Here is a 26,942-nt window from a genome sequence, read left to right on the forward strand (position 1 = left end):
AGATTACTTATGGTAATCGGAGAGAGAAGTAAAAGCTGTCTAAAGAGAGTGGATTAGAGCAATGTCAGAAAACATTCATTTATAAAGTGTTAAATAATGTTTTCTAAAGTGTTAAATTTGGTTGCACAAAAATAGGGTGGAGGTTTTGGAACTAGAGGAACACATATATTTTGGAGGGTAAACTCAAAGTGGCAATACGGTGATTCAGGGGAGATATCTGAAGGTCAATCAGACTAAGAGTCTGGTTAGATTCGTAGGAGGAGAGATAGTTTGGCTTCGGGAGGTTGTTTGTTTAGAGATTACATGGACAACTAGGGTTTTTCTGTCGCTTTTGTCAAATTATTAGTTTTAGTAATCACATATATTTTTTCTATCGCTAATAGTCATTTAAAACTTTAAAGACTTTTAGGTTTAATTGAGCTCTCAACTTTCAATTTGAGTCTAATAACTCTAAATTTAACGGTGTTAATTAACAAAGTCAAATAAATAAGTAAAGTAAGTTTTTAAGGAATAAAAATTAATTTTATATTTAAAGTAATTAAAATAAAACTAATAAATCATTTATAAAAAGTGAATATATAAAATCTAACCCTGTTTCATTCCATCCTCATCTGTTACTTCATTATCCACAAATCCATATCTCATTTAACCTCATTTTCTCTACCACTATGGTTTACGTACCCACCCAATCTCAAAGCATTATTACTCAGTATCTTTCTTCTTGCATCCCTAGCATCTCTTCTCTTAATTCAGCTAACACAAGTGACTTAGAAGTGCTCTTTAAGCTTCCTTTATATGCCGCTGTCAATGTACCCTTTAAACTCAAGAACTACTTTCATGTTAGTTGAAAATACTAATAATACTACTATGGTCAAGATGTGAGTAGGTTTGTGAATTTATGTTTGATGGCGCTGTGGATCTTTCTTTCATGGCGGTTTGTGAAGGTGAAATGATAAATATGGTGAAACGATAAAGTTTATCAACTTCCAAGATGAATGGCCTGAAAATATGACTCTCTATAGTCATCACTAATTAAGAAAACATATTTAGATTTTTTAGGTTAGTTTTGAAGATAAGAGGTTACTGCTGTTTTGGAGATAATGTTTTTGATTTTTCAATTTTAAAAAATTTAAAAATATTTTAATGGATTAACATTTAATAGAGTTATGTTTTAATTATTGATTTGGATTTAATTTGCTTAAAATAATAATATATATAGGATAATTAGGTCAAAATTGAAAGTTAAAGGGGTTCGGTTGGACCTAAAAAATATTTAAAAACTTAATTTACGATTGACTAATAGTTAAGGGGTTAAAATGAGCTTGTTGTCTAAAAAAAATCAGGCAGGTTTATTCTCTTAGAATAGGAGCAGGCATCCAAAAGGGAATTACAATTTATTCCTCCAGCATTTATGAATGGATAGGAGATTGTAAAATTCAATGTGTAGAGTGAATATATGAGATAGAGGAATGGGTTAATAAGGAGTGTATTTGAAATGAATCATTGAGTTCAATAGATTGAGAGTTTCACTATGAGCAAATAGAAGAAGTATAGTTTAAACTCTTAATTTCTAACTTGAGGAGATTAAGATGAGTTTTTGAAAATAGATTCTATATTTTTGATAAAAAAAATCCTTAATTTTGATGCAATGGAAGGTAATGTTGAGAATTGACTCGAAGGTAATCTAAAAAATGTTTATATAAGTACAACTTCTAGGGTTGCCTTGAAATTGTGAAGAGGGTAAAGTGGGTTATGTGAATGTTAGTAAAAATAGACTTGTCAAGGGGTATTCCTTGAAGCTCTTATTCTAGAAGATGAGAGTAACCATCAATTCTCTCAACATGTGATTTATGAATGGAGGGGTACTAGATGCCAGGAGTGTAGAAACTTTGAATATCATGAATTTCAGTGTAAGAAAAGGCACAAGAATAAATCTGGCAACTTAAAAATAAAAAAGTGGATGGGAATAAGGGTGACAATATTAAGAAGTGGTAATGGTGGCTGGGAATATAAATGAAGGAAAATGGAAGAGAGTGGTGGAATATGCCGTTTACAGTATTTTTTGTGTTTTTTTTTTCGTATATATAGTTTACGCGAATTGATTGAAAAATCGATTAAATATGCCGTTTACAGTAGATATATTATATATTTTATTTTATATCGATAATTATAAAAATTTTATAATAAATATATTATTTTTAATTATTTTATATATAATATTATTTTAAAATAAATGATATAATAATTATAAAATTTACAAATTTAAAGATGTGAACTATATATTTAACAATTAAATTATTTATTTTTAATTTTAGTTTTAAAAATTTATTAAAATTATATCTAAATATAAATATTAAATCAATTTATCTAAAATTTAAACATTTAAATTAAAATATAAATTAGATAAATATTATATTTTTTCAATTAATTGATCAATTAAAAAAATAATTATAATAATACACATGACATGTCAATTAAATAATCAAAATAAAATTACATTAAAAATCAAAATAAAATTACATTAAAATGTAAGATGAGATCAATTAAATTAAAATTAAAAAATTTATATTTTACACACAAACGTATTTAGGCAATTAAACAATAGTTTAATGATAAATAATTAAGCACCTATTTATTATTTAAATTGTCAAAACTACATTTGTATGGATTTAATAATTATATGGTTATTTTATTTTATTATTATTTAAAATTTAAAACTTCCTACTTAAAAGATCATCAAAATATGAATATTTTTAATATTATACATAGAAATAATTTATATATTATAAATTTAAGTTAATATTATTAATAAATAAATAAAATAACAAATAAAAGTTAAAATGCAAAATACATTTAGTGAGTTTAACATTTCAAAATTTTATTATTTTGAAATAATTTTATATATTAATTTTTTACTGATATTAATTAAATTTGTAATATTATTCAAATAAAATGTCAAAATAAAATCGTGCCAAATAGTTCTCATGAGAGTTAAACTTTGTAAAAAAAATTAATTTTTATTATACTAAAATAAAGCAATTAATAATAAAAAATTATATAAAGTTAGTCATTTTAAATTTCTAATTATATTAGAGTAAAATTAAACAATAAACTATTTAATTTTTTCCTCATCTATATTATATACAATTAGACTATAATAATATTTTTAAAAATATACATTGATAATTATTTATTAAATAAGGAATATTATTTAATAAAATAAAAAATCAATATTCTACAATTATATTTATAATATTTTATTAAAAAAATAAAATTAACAAAATTAATTAATTTTTAACTAAATTTAATTAAATATACGGTTATAATAAAACATTATTTTTGCGAAAATAAATTTAATTAAGTCTTTATTTTTATTAACAGTCAAATAAATTTAATTTAAAATTTCTAAAATTTTAAGTTAATTAAACTATATAATTTTATTAAGAGCTAAATAGATTCTAACTTAATATTATTTTTTAACAGTAAAATATTATTTTTATAATTTAAAATATTAAAATTTTAATAATTTAATTATCATAAAAATTTTAAAAAAATATAAATATAATAAATAATTTTTAAAACTATAAAAATAAAGTTTTATTATATAAGAATTTTTATTATTATAAAATAATATTATATAATATTATATTAAATTATGACTTATTTGACTCTTATATAATAGTATAGAGATTTAATTTATTCAAAATTTTAAATTCAAATTATTTGACTCTTAAACAAAAGTGGAGACTCTCCACTTAATTGGATTTATATTTAAAAAATTATTATTATAAAATGATAAATTTAATTTGTTATTAAATAATATTTTTATATGAAAAATTAATAAAAAAAATTACAAAATGTGGCGCATATAAACAATTCCCAATTTCCTTTTGTTATCCTTACCACTTTACCAGCAGGCTCTACCTTCCTTTCCCGATTCTCTATTTCCTTTCCTCATTCCCAATCTTCGATCCTTCCCTAAAAGCAACTGACGAGAGATCGATGACGATGAAGATGCCTTGGAGGAGGAAGAGCAGGAGCTTCCATCTTCAGCTACAAGGGGCAATTGATACCATTCAATCTCCATTCCTATTCTTATTTACCAATTATTGTCATTCTTCTACTTCCACACTTGAAGATGCACGCTTCTTGACAAATAACTTCAAATCTGCTTCTTTTACCCACCTTGATGATGCCATTGCTTCCTTCAATCATGTAATTCATAAGCATCCTCTGCCTTCTAGGGTTCCATTTAATAGATTCTTATCTGCCCTTGTGAAAATGAAACAATATCACACTGTCCTTTCCATGTCCAAAACAATTGAATTGCTAGGAATCTCTCACGATGTTTATTCTATTAACATCTTAATTAATTGCTTCTGCCGTTTACATCTTGTGGATTTTGGCTTCTCTGTTTTCGGGAAGATGTTCAAATTCGGATTGGAGCCTACCACTGTGACATTTACTACCTTAATTAATGGGCTTTGTATGGAGAGTAAAATCGATAAAGCAGTGGAATTTTTTGATGATATGGTTGCACGTGGTTATCAACCTGATGTTCGTACTTACAGTACGATAATAAACGGAATGTGTAAATTTGGGAAAACAAATGTGGCTATTGGGCTACTAAAGGGAATGGCTGTTAGAGGTTGTGAGCCAAATGTTGTGACATACAATGCAATCATTGACGCACTTTGCAAGGATGAGCTAGTTGGTGAGGCTTTAGAGCTCTTCTCTCAAATGAGGAATAAGGGCATTTCACCTGATGTCATCACTTACACTGTTTTAATTCACGGTGTTTGCAAATTAGGCCAAAAGAACCAAGCTTTGGCCTTGATGAATGAAATGGTGGAGCAGAACATATTACCAAATGTTTATACCTTCAATGTATTGATTGATGCTCTTTGTAAGGATGGAATGGTTTCAGAGGCTCAAAATACATTCAATATAATGATTCAAGAGGTTTAGAGCCTGATGTGATCACATACACTTCCTTAATTGATGGTCTTTGCATTTCAGACCATTTCAAGGAAGCTTTGGCCTTGTTGAAAGGAATGATGGGGAGGAACATATCCCCTGATGTTTTTACCTTCAATATATTGATTGACACTCTTTGTAAGAAAGGACTGGTTTCAATTGCACAGAATATAATCAAAATAATGATTCAAAGAGCTGTGGAACTTGATGTGGTCACTTATAATTCATTGATGGATGGATATTGTCTGTGCAAGCAAATTGATAAGGCTAGAAAGCTATTTGATCTGATGGTGACCAATGAAATAGCTGACATTTTTAGCTACAGCATTTTGATCAATGGATATTGTAAATGCAAATTGATAGATGATGCAAAGGAGCTTTTTGATGAAATGTCTCATAAAGGTTTAGTTCCTGATGTTGTTACTTATTCTACTCTTATAAAGGGTATGTTTCAAGCAGGGAGACTGCACAGGAGCTCTTTAAGGATATGGGCCCTCATGGTCAACAGCCAGATATAGTAACCTTCTCAATTATGATTGATGGTTTGTGTAGACAGGGGAATCTCCATGAGGCAATCACACTATTGAAAGCAATGGAGAAAAGTCAGTTGAAGTCTAATCTTGTGATCTATAGCAGTCTGATCAATGGTATGTGCAAAGTTGGGAAGATTAATGATGCCAAGGAACTGTTTTCTAGTCTTTTTGAAATTGGTTTACAGCCTGATGTTTGTGTATATAATGCAATTATGAAAGGACTCTGCCAACAAGGATTAATGGATGAAGCATATAAGTTATTTAAAGACATGGAAAAGGTAGGATGTTTACCAAATAATTGTTGTTATAATATCATCATTCAAGGGTTTCTCAAGCATGAGGATTTACCAAAAGCATCAGAACTAATCAACGAAATGGTTGATAAGGGGTTCTCTGCTGATGATGCTACCACAGAATTGGTAGTACATTTATCGCAGAATAATAATCTCATTCTGAGGCTTTTAAAGGTGCGCAATGAGGGATCAGCAAACTAAAGTTGTTGTATCTTGACCATTCAAATGTGTCTTGGAGTGCAACTTGGCAATTACCTTTTTCAAATATAATAGATATGTAATTTAACTAACTTCTTCAAATATCATTTTTAATTGCAATCAGCTGTGATTCTCTTCCACAAAACAAAAATTTCTAACACTGCAAATTTCCTGTGGTGGAAACCATGATATGTGTGTGCCTTTCGCTTGAATTCAGACATGGACTTGATCTCTTTGATATAAGATTGTTGATGAATGGAGGTCATGGATTTCTAATCATCAAGTTGCCGGTAAACCCACCATCTCCATTACAATTTTTTTTTGGCTGCTACTACAGCCTTTATTCGAGAGCTCAGTCCTAAAATTGAGTTGAGAACTAAAACTAATTGGTTCCATACTACACTGCCTATGAATCTTTATCTATTTTTATTTTTGTGCTCAATGACCTTTCAAAATGCTATCATTTCTCTTGTAGGTATTTGCAAGGATATGACAACAACTTCACCTTTCTAACCATAAAGGTATAAGCAATTCATTTTTGCTTAGTTATTATAATTTTTAATAATAATGAAACTAATGATTATAAACCAGTGTGCTTTAATTGAGAATGGATTTAACAATTATACTACACTATAAATGCAGGGCGCAGGATATACAGTCCCAGAATACAAGGTAAGAGAATCATTATGGGATAAACTTGGTGCTTTAAAGCATCATCTAACTATTTGTGAATGTGGTGCTTCTGAAGTATAGCTTGAGAGAGAGAGAGAGAGAATGAGAATAAACTAATGGCAATTTTTAATGAGTTGTTTGACCATATAAGAAATCAAATCTTGATTTTGGATCTGTTACCAACACTCAATAAAGTCTATAAATCTAAATGCAGCCAGAGTGTGTTGATGGAATAGCAACTGCAATTGGTCCTACTAGCGATTGGAATGCTAATTTAGCTTCAGGTATTTAACAGGACTTTTTGTCCAAATGTATTTATGAACAAGTTCATAAAAGGCAGGTTAGCTCTATATATAACACAAGTATAATCTTGCAATATACTTCATAAAATTTTCTTTGAGCTGTTATTTACACACCACCTGCAGTAGGTATCCAGTCTTAAATTAGTTAGATATTCAATAAAAAGACTTTTTATATGATTTTTAGAGACATGAAAAAGGGAGGATATTTACCGAATAATTGTTGTTATAATATCATCATTCAAGGGTTTCTCAGGCATGAGGATTTACCAAAAGTATCAGAACTAATCAACGAAATGGTTGATAAGGGGTTCTCTGCTGATGCTACTACCACAGAATTGGTAGTACATTTATCGCAGAATAATGATCTCATTCTAAGCAAACTACGAAATTGTTCTGAGGCTTCTAAAGCTGTGCAATGAGGGATCAACAAACTAAAGTTGTTATATCTTGACCGTTCAATGGTGTCTTGGAGAGAAACTTGGTAACTACCTTCTTCAAATGTAGTAGATATGTAATTTAACTAACTTCAAATTTCATTTCTAATTTCAATCAGATGTGATTCTCTTCCACAAAACAAAATTTCTAACACTGCAAATTACCTGTGGTGGAAACCATGATATCTGTGTGCCTTTCGCTTGAATTCAGACATGGACTAGATCTCTTTGATATAAGATTGTTGATGAATGGAGGTCATGGATTTCTAATCATCAAGTTGCTGGTAAACCCACCATCTCCATTACAATTTTTTTATTGGCTGCTACTACTGCCTTAACTCGAGGGCTCAGTCCTAAAATTCAGTTGAGAACTAAAACTAATTGGTTCCATACTACAATGCCTAAGAATCTTTATCTATTTTTATTTTTGTGCTCAATGACCTTTCAAAATGCTATCATTTCTCTTGTAGGTACTTGCAAGGATATGACTACAACTTCACCTTTCTAACCATAAAGGTATAAGCAATTCATTTTTGCTTAGTTATTATAATTTTTAATAATAATGAAACTAATGATTATAAACCAGTGTGCTTTAATTGAGAATTGATTTAACAATTATACTACACTATAAATGCAGGGCGCAGGATATACAGTCCCAGAATACAAGGTAAGAAAATCACTAGACTTCTACAGCTGTTGGTTGTATGAAATGTCACTAAAATTATAAACAGAAAATTTTATGGGAATTGAGGGAAAAGCAAACGTCCTCTTTGTCAATATAACGGATATATTTTAGTGTTGGACCACCATTTGAGTTATTTATATGGTGCATTTTGCAATACATTTGTGTGGTGTTATGAATGTGAAACACATTGTTTCTTACTGTTTGAGATGTTAGTTGAGTTAGGCAAGAAAAGTTGTTTTGGTTGTTTCTTTTCTCCTTTCAGCAGTATATAATGAGACATTTTATGTTTTTACCGCTTTCTAAACCTTGTAATATACTTTTTCTTTTTGCTTGAAGCATCTTTGTTGAAGTTTTTGTGATTCTGCATCCATGGGAAATGGTTTGTTAGAGAAGGTGGGTTTGACAGGGTACATATTGAGAGGTAGGAAACCGATTGCAAAAAGATTCAGAACCCAAGAATCTATATCAGTTGTTGTTTACTTTACAAAATTAAATTTAGATCTTTCTTCTCTCCTTTTAATCATATCAGATTGGTGTGGGGAATGAGATGAAAATAAAATCTTGGAATGATAGACGATCGGTTGGTAATGTTGCTCTCAAATTCTCCTTTAGCAGACTTAAATTTAGCAGCTAACCTAGATGTGTTGATGTTAAATATATAAAATCAATTTTGTAAACAAATTTTTAAAAATATCCATTTCCATTAAATTTAATTAAAAAATAAATATCTACTTTTTTTTTTTAACTTTCAGACCCGTTATTATTTATAAATACTAATAATTACATTGTAAAATTTATAATGTATTTTTATTAATATAATTCATTTAATTAATTTATAATATAATATTCTAATTTACATATAAAATCCACATGTTCACGTCTATTTTAATGGATTAAAAAACTATACAAATATACATTATTTAAAATATTTTAATTTGATTTGTTTGATTAATTTACTATTTTAATTTAATTTATGTTCTATTAACAAATATAATATTAAAATTTTAATAGATTGAATATTTTATTACAACTATTATATGTTTTAATAATTTACTTATATTAAGACTATCATTAATAATTAAAATTCTAATACTATTAAACTAACATATCAAAATAAAAAGTTTTGAATTTTTTTAGTAAGAGTACAGTTTTGTGAATAATATTTTTTTATTATATTAAAATCAAATTATAAATAAAATAATTAATAATAAATATTATACTTGTTAAGAAATTAGTTATACCTTTCAAATTATAAATGTGGAATATAATTTATTATTGAATATCTATAATTTTACGTAGAATAAAAATATACAATTATTTAAAATTAATTCGTATTTTTCAAATTATAAATTACTAAGTATAATTTATTACTGAAAATTACTAATTTTAAATAAAATAAAAATATATTATTATTATTATTATTATTATTATTATTATTATTATTATTATTATTATTATTATTATTATTATTATTATTATTATTAATTTTGAAATTCATATTGTATTAGGATAAAGTTTTGTTTAATTATAATTTATATATAATTGGACTATAATAATTTTTTTAAAAAAAAATATGTTAATGATAATTTTATTAAATAACAGATATTAGCAAATAAAAAGTTGAATATTTCAATTGTAATAAAAAAATTAACTAAAATGATATATTTTCTTAATTTTATTTATTATAATTTTTTTAGATAACTTTGATTAAATATGTTCATATAATAATGTGATATTAAGATAATAGGAGCCCAAATTTAATTGCTTATTTGCAATAATAATAATATATTATATAAAAAATTAATAAAGAGATAAAACAAAAATAATAATAAAATATTGTTTAATTTGTGAAAGTGTGAAATATGGTTGTAGAAAAATAGAGTGGTTTACTTGAGTTTTTGGAATCAGAGCATTTATATTTTTTGGAAGGCAAACTCAAAGCGACTATAAATTCTACTAGAGGTTCTTATGTCCCATTTCTGATTAAATTCTGATTATCTGATTAGATTCTGATTAGATTGATAGAAGAAGGAGAGATAGTTGGAGATGGAGAGATAGTTGGATTTCAAGAGATAGTTTGTTCAGAAATTATGAAAATAATCAGTTACAAAATTTTGCAGTCGCTTTTATCAAAATGTCTAAAACATTTTAGAACTACTCATAAATATATTTCTCTATGCTATAAAATTTCAGTATCATATAATACATTATTAAGGAATATACTATTTTAATGGTTCAAGCAAGATAGTGGGCAACGTGAGGACTAAACCAAATTTTTAATATTTTAATGTTTAGAACTATATTTGAAACTAAATTTTAGTACAGTTCTCAATTTCAGTACAACCTCAATTTGAATTCAGTTCTTTTTTTGTTTCACTTTAATTTTAGTTTTATTTCAGTTTAAATTTTAATTGTTCACTTTTTCATCGTTCACCACGACAATTTATTAAAATGCAAACTGGACCTGTCACCCCGCTAGCCATATCTTTTCCAACCGGACCTGACTCACCCGAAGTACGCCACGCGTTGGACCACCAAGGGAACCTCATCAGTGACACCATCGACCATCTTAGAGCTGCTATGGAGCCAATCGATTCGACAAGCGAGGAATTCATGGCCAAGGCGCCCATTCTTATTGACCCGAAGACACAAAATCACAGATGCTCCTCACCTAAGATTTGCATTGGTTGCAACCTCCACCCCTGTTCCAGATTTTTCATAGATGAATTTTGGTTTATTGGGGTTTGATCCTTGATGAAATTTTTGGTTTATTGGGGTTTGATCCTTGATGAAATTTCTATTCCTCTAGGTTGTTTAGATGTTCCATTGATTGATTCAGTTGAGATGCTTGTGTTTGGATGTTACATAGTTTGAACCAATTCTTATGACCTCCTCAATTTTACCTGTAAGAGCTGCTAGGAGTTTTATTTCCTTGAAAATTGATTAATTCCTCAAGACCTCTAAGCCGGTATACAAATGGGAAGTTGGCGACACTCTCAAGAAACTCCGGGATCGCAAGCTTTATTATCCTTCTTTCAAGGTTCGTCCCTTCAGAATCTCACCAAAATTACTTAGCATTTTGTCTTTTCAAATTAGTTGTTTCTTTTTAATTTACTAAAAATTGTTTTTTCTCTGCAATCAGCATTTTATATGTGTTTTTAGCTATTTACTAAGAACTAGATACAAGTAGAAGTTTAATCAAGTTTTAGTAATTCAGTTTTAACTGCTTCTGTTAATAGCTTCCATTAATAGCATTAGTTTGTTAGATTTCTGTTATAGGTTTGTTAACTGTGAAGTTAGTTAACTTTTAGTAAGAAGCTAAATTAATTTTCCCACCAATGTTAGATGATGAGCTGACAACTCAATTTTTTTACTTGTATAAATATCTCACTTATAAATCTTCTCATTCATAAATTGAATATAGAATTTTTCTCTTAACATGGTATCAAAGCAACCAAGGCTCCTATCTAGAACTTTCTTTATTGACAGTTATTTTTCTTCTTTTTCCTTCTTAAATTTCTCTACAATTTCCTTGATCTTTTTTATTTTTCATCATTTTTCATACTGATTCTACGAAGATGACTACTAATCCTACTACTGAAGTTGTTGAATCATCTAATACAGATCTAATTACATCTAAATCTAAGATAGACAGTTATTTTTCTTCTTCCTTCCTAAATTTCTTTGCAATTTCCTTGATCTTCTTCATTTTTTATCATTTTTCATATTGATCCTACGAAGATGACTACTAATCCTACTGCTGAAGTTGTTGAATCATCTAATACAGATCTAATTACATCTAAATCTAAGATAGACACAGTTATTTTTCTTCTTTTTTCTTCCTAAATTTCTCTGCAATTTCCTTGATCTTCTTCATTTTTCATCATTTTTCATACTGATCCTACGAAGATGACTACTAATCCTACTGCTCAAGTTGTTGAATCATCTAATACAAATCTAATTACATCTAAATTTGAGATTGATCTGCTGAATTCTGATTCCCCAAGCTAGATTCTAGTAAGTACTCCTTTGACTGAATTCAATTACCTCTCTTGGAACAGATCTATGATAATTGCTTTGACCGCAAAAGATAAAATAGGATTCATAAATGGAATATGTAAGAATTTAATTTTTCATATCGTCCACTACGAAAATTTATTAAAATGCAAATAGAATTTACGAATAGGTATAAATTCATTTATAAATGTTATTTCACAAAATCCACAATGAGTTTTTAATGGTTTAATAAATAGATTAAATGGTCCATGCCATTAATATGTTAATTGAATATTTAGTGGTACAAATTACTTGAAAGTTAATATAATGAAAAACTCTAATACCCAAAATACTTATGGCACTTGGAGAGAGAAGTAAGAGCATTTCCCTACATCATTATCTGTTCAAAGAGAGTGCGACAGAGCAATAAGAGAAAACATTTATTTCTTTGAAAGTTTTAAATTTGGTTGCACAAAAACTCAAAGCAGCAATATAGTGATTAATCTGGCTTTGAAAAGGAGATATATCAACGTCAATTAGACTATATATGAGTCCTACAAAGGTTTTATGTTCTACTTCTGATTAGATTGTAAAGGAGAGACAGTTTGGCTTCAAGAAGTGATTTGTTTAGAGATCACGTAGGCAACTAGTTATAGGGTTTTGCTATTGCTTTTCTCGTACAAAATTAAATATAAAATAAAGTTTCTTGTTAATAATCATAAATATTTTCTCTATGCTATAAAATCCCAGTATCATATAATACATCGTTAAGTAACATGCTACTTTTAACGATTCAAGCGGAGTAGGGAGCGAAATGCTAGAAGGAAAAGCTATGGTGAAGGAAGCAAATGCCCATAGAAATATACACTTCTCCATATTCAGTTTAGTATTCTAGTTATAAATGTCACAAATTGAAAAGATTTGATTTTATTATTCAAAATTTAAAATTTTGAATATAAATATAAATTAATGTAAATATTTGGATTATTTATCATTCTGCGAACTCTTCCATTTAATTTTACAAACAGATTTTATATCCGTTTACAAATCCAAACATATCCATTTAATTTTACCTGCGGATTGCTTATTCTTTTGCGAATTAGTTTGTATCTATTTAATTTTACAAACGGATTAAAATCTATTTGCCAATCAATTTGTATCCATTTAATTTTACAAATTATACATTCCTTTGTGATCATTTTATATCCATTTAATTTTATAAATATATTCTATATTCATTTGTATTTATTTAATTTTACAAACAGATTATGCGTCCGTTTGCAAATCACTGTGTTCATTTAATTTTATTAATGGATTACATGTTTATTTGTGAATCAGTTTGTATTGATTTAATTTTACAAATAGGTTATATATCCATTTGAAAATAAGTTTGTTTCCTTTAATTTTATAAACGGATCAAACTTTTATGAAACAATTTGTATTCATTTAATTTTACAAATAGATTATACGTCCATTAACGAATATATATTAGTGTCTATTTAACTTACAAACAAATTATATATCTATTTAAAAATTAATTTGTATTTATTTATTTTTAAAACGGAGTGTACATCTATTTACAAATCCATCTGTGTCAGTTTATAAAATTTTTGCAAATAAATTATACATCTATTTATAAATCAGTTTGTGATGAGTTGTAAAACTTATTATTTTCTTTATATTAAATTTCATAATTTTGCTATGATTTTGATGTAAAAAATTAATTTTTATTTGAAATTTGATTTTGGACAGATTTTAAGTTAAAAATGAGAAAAAAAAAATTAAAAGAAACTATAACCCAAGCTAACAAACAGATTTCAGGATTAGTGTTTTGCCAGCGGTACAAAATTCAAAACTGTTTTAAATAGATGCAAATAAAATCATATTAAGATTAGGATAAAAGTCATCATAGGAGTAGTAGTTTTATTTTACTTTTTCTATTAAATTATGAATAATTAATTTTTTATTTAGAAAAAATCTATATAAAGGTTGATCTAGAAGTAGAATTTACCATCTCTTCTCATCATCTCCTCTCTTTTTCGGTCCCTTCTTGGCCGAATTCTTATTCTTCTTCTTCTTTTATTTCTTTTTGCAATTTTATTATAACCTTTATAGGCTAAACTCTCTTATTCAGTTAAAAGTTAATCAAATTGAAATTCATTTAAAATTGTGAGATTATGTTCTTAATTTCTGTTTATCTTATTTTTATTTTCAATTAATTTCTAATTTCTCATGTTCTTAACCTTTATAGGCTAAGACATTGTATTGTTATTTAATCCAAGTAAGTTTAATTGGGTTAATCCAAGTAAGTTTAATTGGGTTAATACAAGTAACAATTAGTTTAATTAATTAAATCTACATGTTTAATGAAGTTATTAATTAACTAAAAGTTAATTTAAGCGTTATGCGGATTAGTTTAGGAAGAATCGATGAGATTCGTTTGTTTGAATACTGTAACCAATAACTATCTTTTTAATCAATTATGAACTGCAAATCTTTTAATTTTGATTATCTTCGGTTGAATTTTAATTTGATTATTTATTTCATCATTTTAATTGCGTTATTTTCTTCTTTAAGTTTTCTTCTTAAATTAATTTTTCCAATAACGATTTTTTATTTATTATTTTTTTGTTTTAAACTATTCTTTTATTCTGCTTGTCATCTAATTTAAATGAAGTTAAGGTATATGTAGATCAAAACCCTATCTGCATATTTTTTTAAATTAAGTAAAAAGAAATCAGTTTTAATTAACAGATTCAATGCCCGTTTGTATCCATTGAATTTTACAAACGGATTTTATACTTGTTTATGAATCCGTTTACATCCATTTAATTTTACAAACATATTATATATCCATTTATAAATTAAATTGTAGTTATTTAATTTTACAAATGTATCACTCGAATACATTTATGTCTAATGCTAAATATGTGAAAAAAAATCAATATATCAATTCTATATTTAATCTTTATGTTAATTTATATTTTAATCAAATTTATTTATTTATTTAATTTCAATTTAATACTTGATGAGTTGTAAGATTCACTATTTTTTTCATATTAAATTCCATTTTGTTATAATTTTGATATAAGCAATTGATTTTTACTTAATTTTAATTTTGGATAGGTTTTGAGCTGCAAATGAGAAAATAAACAAAAAGATACTGTTTTAGAACTTCTTCAGCTACAAGGGGCAATTGGTACCATTCAATCTCCATTCCTTTTCTTATTTACCAATTATTGCCATTCTTCTACTTCCACACTTGAAGAAGCACTTTTCTTGACAAATAACTTCAAATCTGCTTCTTTTACGCACCTTGATGATGCCATTGCTTCCTTCAATCATGTAATTCATAAGCATCCTCTGCCTTCTAGGGTTCCATTTAATAGATTCTTATCTGCCCTTGTGAAAATGAAACAATATCACACTGTCCTTTCCATGTCCAAAACAATTGAATTGCTAGGAATCTCTCACGATGTTTATTCTCTTAGCATCTTAATTAATTGCTTCTGCCACTTACACCTTGTGGATTTTGGCTTCTCTGTTTTTGGTAAGATGCTAAAATTTGGATTGGAGCCTGACGTTGTCACGTTTAATACCTTAATTAATGGGCTTTCTATAGAGAGTAAAATGGACAAAGCATTGGAATTTTTCGATGATATGGTTGCACGTGGTTATCAACCTAATGTTCGTACTTACAGTGTGATAATAAACGTATTGTGTAAATTTGGGAAAACAAATGTGGCTATTGGGCTACTAAAGGAAATGGCTGATAGAGGTTGTGAGCCAGATGTTGTGACATACAATGCAATCATTGACACCCTCTGCAAAGATGAGCTAGTTGGTGAGGCTTTAGAGCTCTTCTCTCAAATGAGGAATAAGGGCATTTCACCTGATGTCATCACTTACACTGGTTTAATTCACGGTGTTTGCAAATTAGGCCAAAAGAACCAAGCTTTGGCCTTGATGAATGAAATGGTGGAGCAGAACATATCACCTGATGTTTATACCTTCAGTGTATTGATTGACGCTCTTTGTAAGGATGGAATGGTTTCAGAGGCTCAAAATACATTCAATATAATGATTCAAAGAGGTGTAGAGCCTAATGTGGTCACCTACACTTCCTTAATTGATGGTCTTTGCATTTCAGACCATTTCAAGGAAGCTTTGGCCTTGTTGAAAGAAATGGTGGGGAGGAACATATCCCCTGATGTTTTTACCTTCAATATATTGATCGACACTCTTTGTAAGAAAGGACTGGTTTCAAATGCACAGAATACAATCAAAATAATGATTCAAAGAGGTGTGGAACCTGATGTTGTCACTTATAATTCATTGATGGATGGATATTGTCTGCGCAAGCAAATTGATAAGGCTAGAAAGGTATTTGCTCTGATGATGACCAATGAAATAGCTGACATTTTGAGCTACAACATTTTGATCAATGGATATTGTAAGTGCAAAATGATAGATGATGCAAAGCAGATTTTTGATGAAATGTCTCATAAAGGTTTAGTTCCTACGACTGTTACTTATCATACTCTTATAAAGGGTATGTTTCAAGCAGGGAGGCCCCAAAATGCAAAAGAGCTCTTTAAGGATATGTGCTCTTATGGTAAACAACCAAATATAGTAACCTTCTCAATTATGATTGATGGCTTGTGTAGACAGGGGAATCTCGATGAAGCACTCACACTATTGAAAGCAATGGAGAAAAGTCAGTTGAAGCCTAATTTCGTGATCTATAGCAGTCTGATCAATGGTATGTGCAAAGTTGGGAAGATTAATGATGCCAAGGAACTGTTTTCTAGTCTTTTTGAAATTGGTTTACAACCTGATGTTTGTGTATATAATGCAATTATGAAAGGACTCTGCCAACAAGGATTAATGGATGAAGCGTATAAGTTATTTAAAGACATGGAAAAGGTAGGATGTTTACCAAATAGTTGTTGTTATAATATCATCATTCAAGGGTTTCTCAAGCATGAGGATTTACCAAAAGCATCAGAACTAATCAACGAAATGATTGATAAGGGGTTCTCTGCTGATGATGCTACCACAGAATTGGTAGTACATTTATCGCGGAATAATAATCTCATTCTGAGGCTTTTAAAGGCGCGCAATGAGGGATCAGCAAACTAAAGTTGTTATATCTTGACCATTCAAGTGTATCTTGGAGCACAACTTGGTAATTACCTTTTTCAAATATAATAGATATGTAATTTAACTAACTTCTTCAAATATCATTTTTAATTTCAATCAGCTGTGATTCTCTTCTACAAAACGAAAATTTCTAACACTGCAAATTACCTCTGGTGGAAACCATGATATGTGTGTGCCTTTCGCTTGAATTCAGACATGGACTAGATCTCTTTGATATAAGATTGTTGATGAATGGAGGTCATGGATTTCTAATCATCAAGTTGCTGGTAAACCCGCCGTCTCCATTACAATTTTTTTTTTTGGCTACTACTACAGCCTTTACTCGATAGCTCAGTCCTAAAATATAGTTCAGAACTAAAACTAATTGGTTCCATACTACAATGCCTAAGAATCTTTATCTATTTTTGTTTTTGTGCCCAATGACCTTTCAAAATGCTATCATTTCTCTTGTAGGTACTTGCAAGGATATGACTACAACTTCACCCTTCTAACCATAAAGGTATAAGCAATTCATTTTTGCTTAGTTATTATAATTTTTAATAATAATGAAACTAATGATTATAAACCAGTGTGCTTTAATTGAGAATTGATTTAACAATTAGACTACACTATAAATGCAGGGTGCAGGATATACAGTCCCAGAATACAAGGTAAGAGAATCACTAGACTTCTACAGCTGTTGGATGAAATGTCATTAAAATTATAGACAACAGAAAATGTTATGGGAATTGAGGGAAAAGCAAAAATCCTCTTTGTCACCTCTTTTTTTTTTTCTTTTTCTAGTCATCAAGTTGGGAATATATATATATAGATCCTTAATTTCTTTTATTTTCCTTCAAGTCAAATTAGTGATATCATTGCATTAGCATCTAATAATATGAAGTTCACAATCTTTTCCAATGAAATCAATTTTTTAACATGAAAATTTGAATTTTAGAAATGCTTGTGGAAGGTATATATATATTCTTCCCTTTGAGATTCTTTACTTTGTGCCAAGTTGATTGGATGTACTGTTTGAGATGTTAGTTAAGTTAGGCAAGAAAAGTTGTTTTGGTTGTTTCTTTTCTCCTTTCAGCAGTATATAATGAGACATCTTATGTTTTTACCACCTTCTAAACCTTGTAATACACTCAATAAAATTTTCTTTGGGCTCTTGTTTGTCCATGGTATTTTTGTTTTTGCTTGATGCATCATTCTTGAAGTTTTTGTGACTGCATCCATGGGAAATGGTTTGTTAGAGAAGGTGGGCTGACAGGGTACATATTGAGAGGTAGGAAATCAATTGCAAAATGATTCAAATCCTTCTACTCTTCAAAACTCAGATAATCCAAGTAGGATTCTCATATCTGCATCGTTAAATTTAGTAAATTATTCGACTTGGAGTCTTTCTATGACTATGACACTTGCTTTAAACCATAACCCATCCCTGCACTACACTGTTATAAGGTACAGTTATAATAATTTAATATTATAATAATATAAAAGAATAAATTTAATTTCTTATTAAATAATATTTTTATATGAAAAATTAATAAAAAAATTACAAAATGTGCTGCATATAAACAACTAGTAATGCATTCCTTTACCAGCAGGCAGAGAGCCTTCCTTTTCCGATTCTCTATTTCCTTTCCCCATCTCCATTTTCAGCTACAGGCAGATGATGATGAAGATGCCTTGGAGGAGGAAGAGCAGGAGCTTCCATTTTCAGCTACAAGAGGCAATTGGTACCATTCAATCTCCATTCCTATTCTTATTTCCCAATTATTGCCATTCTTCTACTTCCACAATTGAAGATGCACGCTTCTTGACAAATAACTTCACATCTGCTTCTTTTACCCCCCCTTCATGATGCCATTGCTTCCTTTAATCATGTAATTCATATGAATCCTCTGCCTTCTAGGGTTCATTTTAATAGATTCTTATCTGCCCTCCTGAAAATGAAACAATATCACACTGTCCTTTCCATGTCCAAAACAATTGAATTGGTCGGAATCTCTCACGATGTTTATTCTCTTAGCATCTTAATTAATTGCTTCTGCCACTTACATCTTGTGGATTTTGGCTTCTCTGTTTTTGGTAAGATGCTCAAATTCGGATTGGAGCCTACCACTGTGACATTTAATAGCTTAATTAATGGGCTTTGTATGGAGCGTAAAATCAATAAAGCTGTGGAATTTTTTGATGATATGGTTGCACGTGGTTATCAACCTGATGTTCGTACTTACAGTACGATAATAAACGGAATGTGTAAATTTGGGAAAACAAATGTGGCTATTGGGCTACTAAAGGGAATGGCTGATAGAGGTTGTGAGCCAATTGTTGTGACATACAATGCAATCATTGACGCACTTTGCAAGGATGAGCTAGTTGGTGAGGCTTTAGAGCTCTTCTCTCAAATGAGGAATAAGGGCATTTCACCTGATGTCATCACTTACACTGGTTTAATTCACGGTGTTTGCAAATTAGGCCAAAAGAACCAAGCTTTGGCCTTGATGAATGAAATGGTGGAGCAGAACATATCACCTGATGTTTATACCTTCAATGTATTGATTGACGCTCTTTGTAAGGATGGAATGGTTTCAGAGGCTCAAAATACATTCAATATAATGATTCAAAGAGGTGTAGAGCCTAATGTGGTCACCTACACTTCCTTAATTGATGGTCTTTGCATTTCAGACCATTTCAAGGAAGCTTTGGCCTTGTTGAAAGAAATGGGGGGGAGGAACATATCCCCTAATGTTTTTACCTTCAATATATTGATCGACACTCTTTGTAAGAAAGGACTGGTTTCAAATGCACAGAATACAATCAAAATAATGATTCAAAGAGGTGTGGAACCTGATGTTGTCACTTATAATTCATTGATGGATGGATATTGTCTGCGCAAGCAAATTGATAAGGCTAGAAAGGTATTTGATCTGATGATGACCAATGAAATAGCTGACATTTTGAGCTACAACATTTTGATCAATGGATATTGTAAGTGCAAAATGATAGATGATGCAAAGCAGATTTTTGATGAAATGTCTCATAAAGGTTTAGTTCCTAATGCTGTTACTTATCATACTCTTATAAAGGGTATGTTTCAAGCAGGGAGGCCCCAAAATGCAAAAGAGCTCTTTAAGGATATGTGCTCTTATGGTAAACAACCAAATATAGTAACCTTCTCAATTATGATTGATGGCTTGTGTAGACAGGGGAATCTCGATGAAGCACTCACCCTATTGAAAGAAATGGAGGAAAGTCAGTTGAAGCCCGATCTTGTGACCTATTGCATTCTGATCAATGGTATGTGCAAAGTTGGAAAGATTAATGATGCCAAGGAACTTTTTTCTAGTCTTTTTGAAATTGGTTTACAACCTGATGTTTATGTATATAATGCAATTATGAAAGGACTCTGCCAACAAGGATTAATGGACGAAGCGTATAAGGTATTTAGAGAAATGGAAAAGGAAGGATGTTTACTGAATAATTGTTGTTATAATATCATCATTCAAGGGTTTCTCAAGCATGAGGATTTACCAAAAGCATCAGAACTAATCAACGAAATGGTTGATAAGGGGTTCTCTGCTGATGATGCTACCACAGAATTGGTAGTACATTTATCGCGGAATAATGATCTCATTCTGAGGCTTTTAAAGGTGCGCAATAAGGGATCAGCAAATTAAAGTTGTTATATCTTGACCATTCAAGTGTATCTTGGAGCGCAACTTGGTAATTACCTTTTTCAAATATAATAGATATGTAATTTAACTAACTTCTTCAAATATCATTTTTAATTTCAATCAGCTGTGATTCTCTTCCACAAAATGAAAATTTCTAACACCGCAAATGACCTGTGGTGGAAACCATGATATGTGTGTGCCTTTCGCTTGAATTCAGACATGGACTAGATCTCTTTAATATGAGATTGTTGATGAATGGAGGTCATGGATTTCTAATCACATCAAGTTGCTGGTAAACCCACCATCTCCATTACAATTTTTTTTTTGCTGCTACTACAGCCTTAACTCGAGAGCTCAGTCCTAAAATTGAGTTGAGAACTAAAACTAATTGGTTCCATACTACAATGCCTAAGAATCTTTATCTATTTTTATTTTTGTGCTCAATGACCTTTCAAAATGCTATCATTTCTCTTGTAGGTACTTGCAAGGATATGACAACAACTTCACCTTTTTAACCATAAAGGTATAAGCAATTCATTTTTGCTTAGTTATTATAATTTTTAATAATAATGAAACTAATGATTATAAACCAGTGTGCTTTAATTGAGAATTGATTTAACAATTATACTGCACTATAAATGCAGGGCGCAGGATATACAGTCCCAGAATACAAGGTAAGAGAATCACTAGACTTCTACAGCTGTTGGTTGGATGAAATGTCAACTAAATTATAAACAGAAAATTTTATGGGAATTGAGGGAAAAGCAAACGTCCTCTTTCATTTGAGTTATTTATATGGTGCATTTTGCGATACATTTGTGTGGTGTTATGAATGTGAAGCACATTGTTTCTTACTGTTTGAGATGTTAAGTTAGGCAAGAAAAGTTGTTTTGGTTGTTTCTTTTCTCCTTTCAGCAGTATATAATGAGACATTTTATTTTTTTACCACTTTCTAAACTTTGTAATATACTTTTTCTTTTTGCTTGATGCATCTTTGTTGAAGTTTTTGTGATTCTGCATCCATGGGAAATGGTTTGTTAGAGAAGGTGGGTTTGACAGGGTACATATTGAGAGGTAGGAAACCGATTGCAAAATGATTCAGAACCGAAGAATCTATATCAGTTGTTGTTTACTTTACAAAATTGAATAAACTATGGGATAAACTTGGTGCTTTAAAGCATCATCTAACTATTTGTGAATGTGGTGCTTCTGAAGTATAACACAAGTATAATCTTGCAATATACTTGATAAAATTTTCTTTGAGCTGTTATTTACACACCACCTGCAGTAGGTATCAAGTCTTAAATTAGTTAGATATTCAATAAAAAGACATTATTCTCTACATAATATGCTTCTTAAAACAAAATTTTATTCAATTTATTTTAACACCATAATTCTTTTTTTCTTGCAGTTAGTAATTTAACGGTCAGTAACTTATTTTACAAATCACTTTTTCCATAATTTGATCAGTTAAAATGATTTCTTCTGGTGCGTTATTATTTATAAATACTAATAATTACATTGTAAAATTTATAATTTATTTTTATTAATATAATTTATTTAATTAATTTATAATATAATATTTTAATTTACATATAAAATATACATGTTCACGTCTATTTTAATGGATTAAAAAATTATACAAATATACATTATTTAAAATATTTCAATTTGATTTGTTCGATTAATTTACTACTTTAATTTAAATATATGAAGTTAATATATAAATATATATTATATTTCTAATACGTAATTTACTCATATAATTAAAAAATTAGAAAATAATTAATAAATTTATGATTGATATAAAAAAAAAGTATATATAATTTGAGTATAATAATTTTTTTTTTTAAATATATATGTTAATGATAATTTTATTAAATAATAGATATTAGCAAATATAATAAAATTTTGAATATTTCAATTACAATAAAAAAAATCAACTAAGATGATATATTTTCTTAATTTTATTTTATTATAATTTTTTGGATAACTTTGATTAAATATATTCATATAATAATGTGATATTAAGATAATAGGAGCCCAAATTTAATTGCCTATTTGCAATAATAATGATAATAATAATAATAATAATAAAGAGATGAAAAAATAACGGTAAAATATTGTTTAGTTTGTGAAAGTGTTAAATTTGGTTGCAGAGAAATAGAGTGGTTTATTGGAGATTTTGGAACCAAAGGGACATTTATACTTTTTGGAGGGCAAACTCAAAGCTGCAATATAATGATTTATCTGGTTTTAAAGAGAGATAAATCAACGTCAATCAGACTAAGTATCCTACTACAGGTTCTTATACCCCACTTCTGATTAGATTGATAGGAGAATGAGAGATAGCTGAGTTTTAAGAGGTGATTTGTTCAAAGATCACAGGGACAACCAGTTACAAGATTTTGGAGTCGCTTTTATCCAAATGTCAGTTTTAGAGCTATTTATACAAAATTAAATATAAAAGGAAGTTTCTTGCTAGAATTTGATATATTTTTCTATGCTACAAAGTCTTAAGCGAGATAGTTGGCAACATGCTAAAAGGAAAAGCTATAGTTCTGATATTTTTATCTAACAGATTTTACTAACAAAATCTCAGTATCATGCAATACATGGTTTTAATGGTTCAAGCGAGTTAGTGGGCAACATGCTAAAAGGAAAAGCTATAGTTCTGATACTTTTATACTAGATTTTACTACAATATACTTTAATTTATTAGTAATTTTAATGAATTTATTAAAGATTTGAAAATCCTTTAATAATTCTTAATATAAAAAGTTGTATAAAAATTCATTAACAGATTTGAAATCTGTTGGTAATCTACTGGTATTACCAACAGATTTAAAAATTTGTTGGAAATTTATAAATTTATAAAATAATTGGTGTTGGAATTTACTAACAGACTTAAAATCTATTAGTAAATCACTAGTAATTTTAATCTGTTAGTAAATTTAGGGGTGTAAATGAAACAAACCGTTTGTAAGCTATTCGAGATTCGACTCGATAAAAGCTTGACCGAGTTTGACTCAATAAAAGCTTGATCGAATTCGACTCGATTTCTAAATCATCCAAACTCGAACTTAATTTTTAGGCTTGTTTAGTAAACGAGACAAACTTAAACTCCATAGTATTCGTCTCGTTAAGACTCGTGAGTTCGGCTCGCGTTCGAATTTATGAGCAAACTCGTAAATAGTCTCGTTATGCAGGCTGAGATTAATATCATAAGAGAAATAAATTTAAATCCTGCATATACGTTCATGAGCCCTGTGAATCTGTTTAATCCCATACATGATCAACAACATACATAAAACTGTAAACTTTTTCTTTCCTTTTCCAAGCTTAACCTGTGCATGCACATAACTATAAACATAAACCTCCACTGGAGCCCTCATCAAATGCTCCAATGGGGTATCTCATCATACATTAAGCTTGGACTATCATGAACATCATAAAAACATTTCTATAGATCATGTGACAAAGTGATAACCATATACATAGGGTCAAACACAATACTAATCCTCAATCATCATCATCATCATTACATAACATAACTATTCAATACTCTTACATTACATCAACATAGTTCTTATGTCCACATCTAGCTATTACATAAACATAAGACTTCTCTACTCTTCTGGACTTCCTGATCTAGCCCGTACCTGCAAACCTGGGGTTAGGGGAGAGGGGTAAGCTATAAAGCCCAGTGAGCAGAATAATAAAAACATCATATTAAATTTCATGCTTTCATGTAATGCAACACATCACAAACATATCACCTCAATGATGAACTTGTCACCATTAGTCCTCTACATAGTCCAACTGTGCCAGAACGTAGAATGGGTCCTGGTCTTTCTCTTACAAATCATAATATAACATAACAGTCCAATTGTGCCAGGGACGTAGAATGGGTCTTCCTGGACTTTCTCTTACATCGTGCCAGGGACGTAGAATGGGTCTTTCTGGACTTCCATACCGTATCATCATCATATCTCATATCATGGTGAGGACTAAAGGATCATCCAACATTCATCCACATCAACAACATAAAATGCAATGCAACATATTCGTGAATACTAATGCAACACCCTAATATATCACATGGTATTCATGATGCATGTGTCATGCTAAAACATCCATTATTTATCTTTAAAAAACATAAAGAGTTATTCCACTCACCTCTGGCTAGCTCTGACCAGACACTGGGGCAGCTGACTCACTGCTGTGGTCCTCGGTTTCTCGGGTCCGAACCTACACAGGTGGACTCAAATGAGGGACCAAACATACATGAACATAACTCTAAACTACTCCCGAAGGTGTCCCCGAACATGCATGAGTTTCGTCTCTGTCTGAGAGTTTCGGCCACCGAAGGTGCCGCCGAAAGTGCCCTGTCCAGCCATTTCTTGCATGTTTTCCTATGCTTGTTTCATGATGTTCTAGGGGGATTTTATCATCTGCCTTTCTTCCATTTTTTTCCCTTTCTCTCATATTTTTTTTTATTACTTTCTTTCATTTCATTTTTTTATCTCATAAGTTTTTTCTTTTTTTTTTTTCCGTCTCTTATCCTATTTTCTATCATTCTCTTTTCTCTTCTATTATTTTTTTTTTCATTCTTCATAATTGTCCTTTCATTTTCTCTATACTTTTCATTCATATTAGTTTTTTTAATATTATTTTCTTTTAACATATTTTTTCTATTATTTTCTCTTTATTTATTTTCTTTTCTAATCATCGTTCACTTTTTTTCACTTATCTAATCATCTTTTTTACCGGACTCTCATTCATTCTTCTTTTTCATAATTTTTATTTTTCTATTATTTTCTTTATTTTTCTTTCTTTTCTATTACTTTCTCATTTTATACTATTTAATTTTTTTTTATTTTCACTTTTTTGGATATAAATTAAAAACTTAATAACAATAATAATATAATTTTAAGTCTTATTAAACTAATAAAAACTTATTTAAACTCTCAATAAATTTACTAATAAATTGCAATTCGTTAATAATTTACTAACGGATTTCACATCTGTTAATAAATTATTTTTCTCTTATACTAACAGATTTAAAATTTATTAATAATTTAAAATCTGTTAGTAATAATAGTGGAAATTCCATTAGTAAATCCACTAGTTTACTGATGAACTTAAAAACTGTTGGTAAAAATTTAACACCGAACTTTTTAACAACGTATTGTAATTTATTAGTAATCCATTGTTAATTTATTTAGCAATGGATTTTTATTAGATTACCAATGGAAAAATCACTGCATTATTAATACAAATTAAGAAGTTTGTTGATTCTTATCTTTACAACAACGTGTCTTTTAAACTCTTAAGAATTTTAAACATTCATGATGTTGTATTTCTCCTTTGGTTGAAACTGTTATTCATGCAAGGTGATTTTTTTCTGTTATACCACTTTGGATTGATGTTTGTTATTGGAATGCATATGGTTATTTTATTGATATAAAATAAATATAAAGAATATATAGTTAAAAAGATAATTATAGTTATGGATCCATTCGTGTCATTTAATTTTACTATCGATTTATAAATCTATTTATATCTATTTAATTTTAATCTCATATCGGTAAATTATAAAAAACGAAGAGTTCTAATAATATAATACACTGTATATTAAATCCATAAAAATAATTTAATTATTATAAATTTAAGTTAATATTATTAATAATAAAATAAAATTTAAAATGCAAAATATATTTAGTGAGTTTAACATTTCAAAATTTTATTATTTTGAAATAATTTTATATATTAATTTTTTACTGATATTAATTAAAATTATAATATTATTCAAATAAAATGTCAAAATAAAAATATGCCAAACAGTTCTCATGAGAGTTGAGCTTTGTAAAAAAAATTAATTTTTATTATACTAAAATAAAGTAATTAATAATAAAAAATTATATAACGTTACTCATTTTAAATTTCTAATTATATACAATTAGACTATAATAATATTTTTAAAAATATACATTGATAATTATTTATTAAATAAGGAATATT

At 28.9% G+C, this 26,942-nt stretch overlaps 5 protein-coding genes across 5 annotated transcripts in view; all 5 read left to right on the forward strand.

Annotated features, from left to right (window-relative positions):
* The window catches only part of LOC110607986 (pentatricopeptide repeat-containing protein At5g55840), a 106,789-nt gene extending 88,382 nt beyond the window's left edge, over window positions 1-18,407 (forward strand). The window contains exons 8-11 of the mRNA XM_043959806.1: window positions 6,644-6,673; window positions 6,888-7,693; window positions 7,880-7,925; window positions 17,874-18,407. The gene's annotated coding sequence lies outside the window, so the exon portion shown is untranslated. The remainder of the gene's footprint in view (window positions 1-6,643; window positions 6,674-6,887; window positions 7,694-7,879; window positions 7,926-17,873) is intronic.
* LOC122724551 (putative pentatricopeptide repeat-containing protein At1g12700, mitochondrial) lies at window positions 2,024-16,701 on the forward strand. The gene is made up of 3 exons (XM_043959808.1): window positions 2,024-2,055; window positions 4,077-5,322; window positions 16,642-16,701. The coding sequence occupies exons 1-2, from the start codon at window positions 2,024-2,026 to the stop codon at window positions 4,966-4,968; spliced, it is 924 nt and encodes a 307-aa protein (XP_043815743.1). The 3' UTR covers window positions 4,969-5,322; window positions 16,642-16,701.
* On the forward strand, window positions 5,336-8,299 carry LOC122724536 (putative pentatricopeptide repeat-containing protein At1g12700, mitochondrial). The gene is made up of 2 exons (XM_043959785.1): window positions 5,336-6,522; window positions 8,047-8,299. The coding sequence occupies exon 1, from the start codon at window positions 5,465-5,467 to the stop codon at window positions 6,002-6,004; it is 540 nt and encodes a 179-aa protein (XP_043815720.1). The 5' UTR covers window positions 5,336-5,464; the 3' UTR covers window positions 6,005-6,522; window positions 8,047-8,299.
* LOC110607987 (pentatricopeptide repeat-containing protein At1g63330) lies at window positions 7,589-22,046 on the forward strand. Its single transcript, XM_043959810.1, has 8 exons — window positions 7,589-7,686; window positions 7,880-7,925; window positions 8,047-8,076; window positions 15,274-17,278; window positions 17,447-17,519; window positions 17,707-17,752; window positions 21,396-21,441; window positions 21,563-22,046. The coding sequence occupies exons 1-4, from the start codon at window positions 7,589-7,591 to the stop codon at window positions 17,230-17,232; spliced, it is 2,133 nt and encodes a 710-aa protein (XP_043815745.1). The 3' UTR covers window positions 17,233-17,278; window positions 17,447-17,519; window positions 17,707-17,752; window positions 21,396-21,441; window positions 21,563-22,046.
* LOC110607985 (pentatricopeptide repeat-containing protein At1g63330-like) lies at window positions 17,415-21,104 on the forward strand. The gene is made up of 5 exons (XM_043959811.1): window positions 17,415-17,512; window positions 17,707-17,752; window positions 17,874-17,903; window positions 18,901-18,977; window positions 19,076-21,104. The coding sequence occupies exons 1-5, from the start codon at window positions 17,415-17,417 to the stop codon at window positions 20,919-20,921; spliced, it is 2,097 nt and encodes a 698-aa protein (XP_043815746.1). The 3' UTR covers window positions 20,922-21,104.
* Window positions 22,047-26,942: the final 4,896 nt, after the last annotated feature.

The sequence above is a fragment of the Manihot esculenta genome, chromosome 9 (genome assembly GCF_001659605.2).
Source record: "Manihot esculenta cultivar AM560-2 chromosome 9, M.esculenta_v8, whole genome shotgun sequence".
NCBI classification, from domain to species: domain Eukaryota; kingdom Viridiplantae; phylum Streptophyta; class Magnoliopsida; order Malpighiales; family Euphorbiaceae; genus Manihot; species Manihot esculenta.

Bases quoted from the DNA above. Each gene is read 5' to 3' on its own strand.
- LOC122724551 (XM_043959808.1), top strand. From the start codon at position 2,024: ATGGAAGAGAGTGGTGGAATATGCCGTTTACA. The intron at 2,056-4,076 runs GTATTTTTTGTG...AATTGATACCAT, and splicing joins GGTGGAATATGCCGTTTACA to TCAATCTCCATTCCTATTCT.
- LOC122724536 (XM_043959785.1), top strand. From the start codon at position 5,465: ATGGGCCCTCATGGTCAACAGCCAGATATAGTAACCTTCTCAATTATG.
- LOC110607987 (XM_043959810.1), top strand. From the start codon at position 7,589: ATGATATCTGTGTGCCTTTCGCTTGAATTCAGACATGGACTAGATCTC. The intron at 7,687-7,879 runs GTTGCTGGTAAA...TTTCTCTTGTAG, and splicing joins CATGGATTTCTAATCATCAA to GTACTTGCAAGGATATGACT. The intron at 7,926-8,046 runs GTATAAGCAATT...CTATAAATGCAG, and splicing joins TCACCTTTCTAACCATAAAG to GGCGCAGGATATACAGTCCC.
- LOC110607985 (XM_043959811.1), top strand. From the start codon at position 17,415: ATGATATGTGTGTGCCTTTCGCTTGAATTCAGACATGGACTAGATCTC. The intron at 17,513-17,706 runs GTTGCTGGTAAA...TTTCTCTTGTAG, and splicing joins CATGGATTTCTAATCATCAA to GTACTTGCAAGGATATGACT. The intron at 18,978-19,075 runs GTACCATTCAAT...AATAACTTCACA, and splicing joins TCAGCTACAAGAGGCAATTG to TCTGCTTCTTTTACCCCCCC.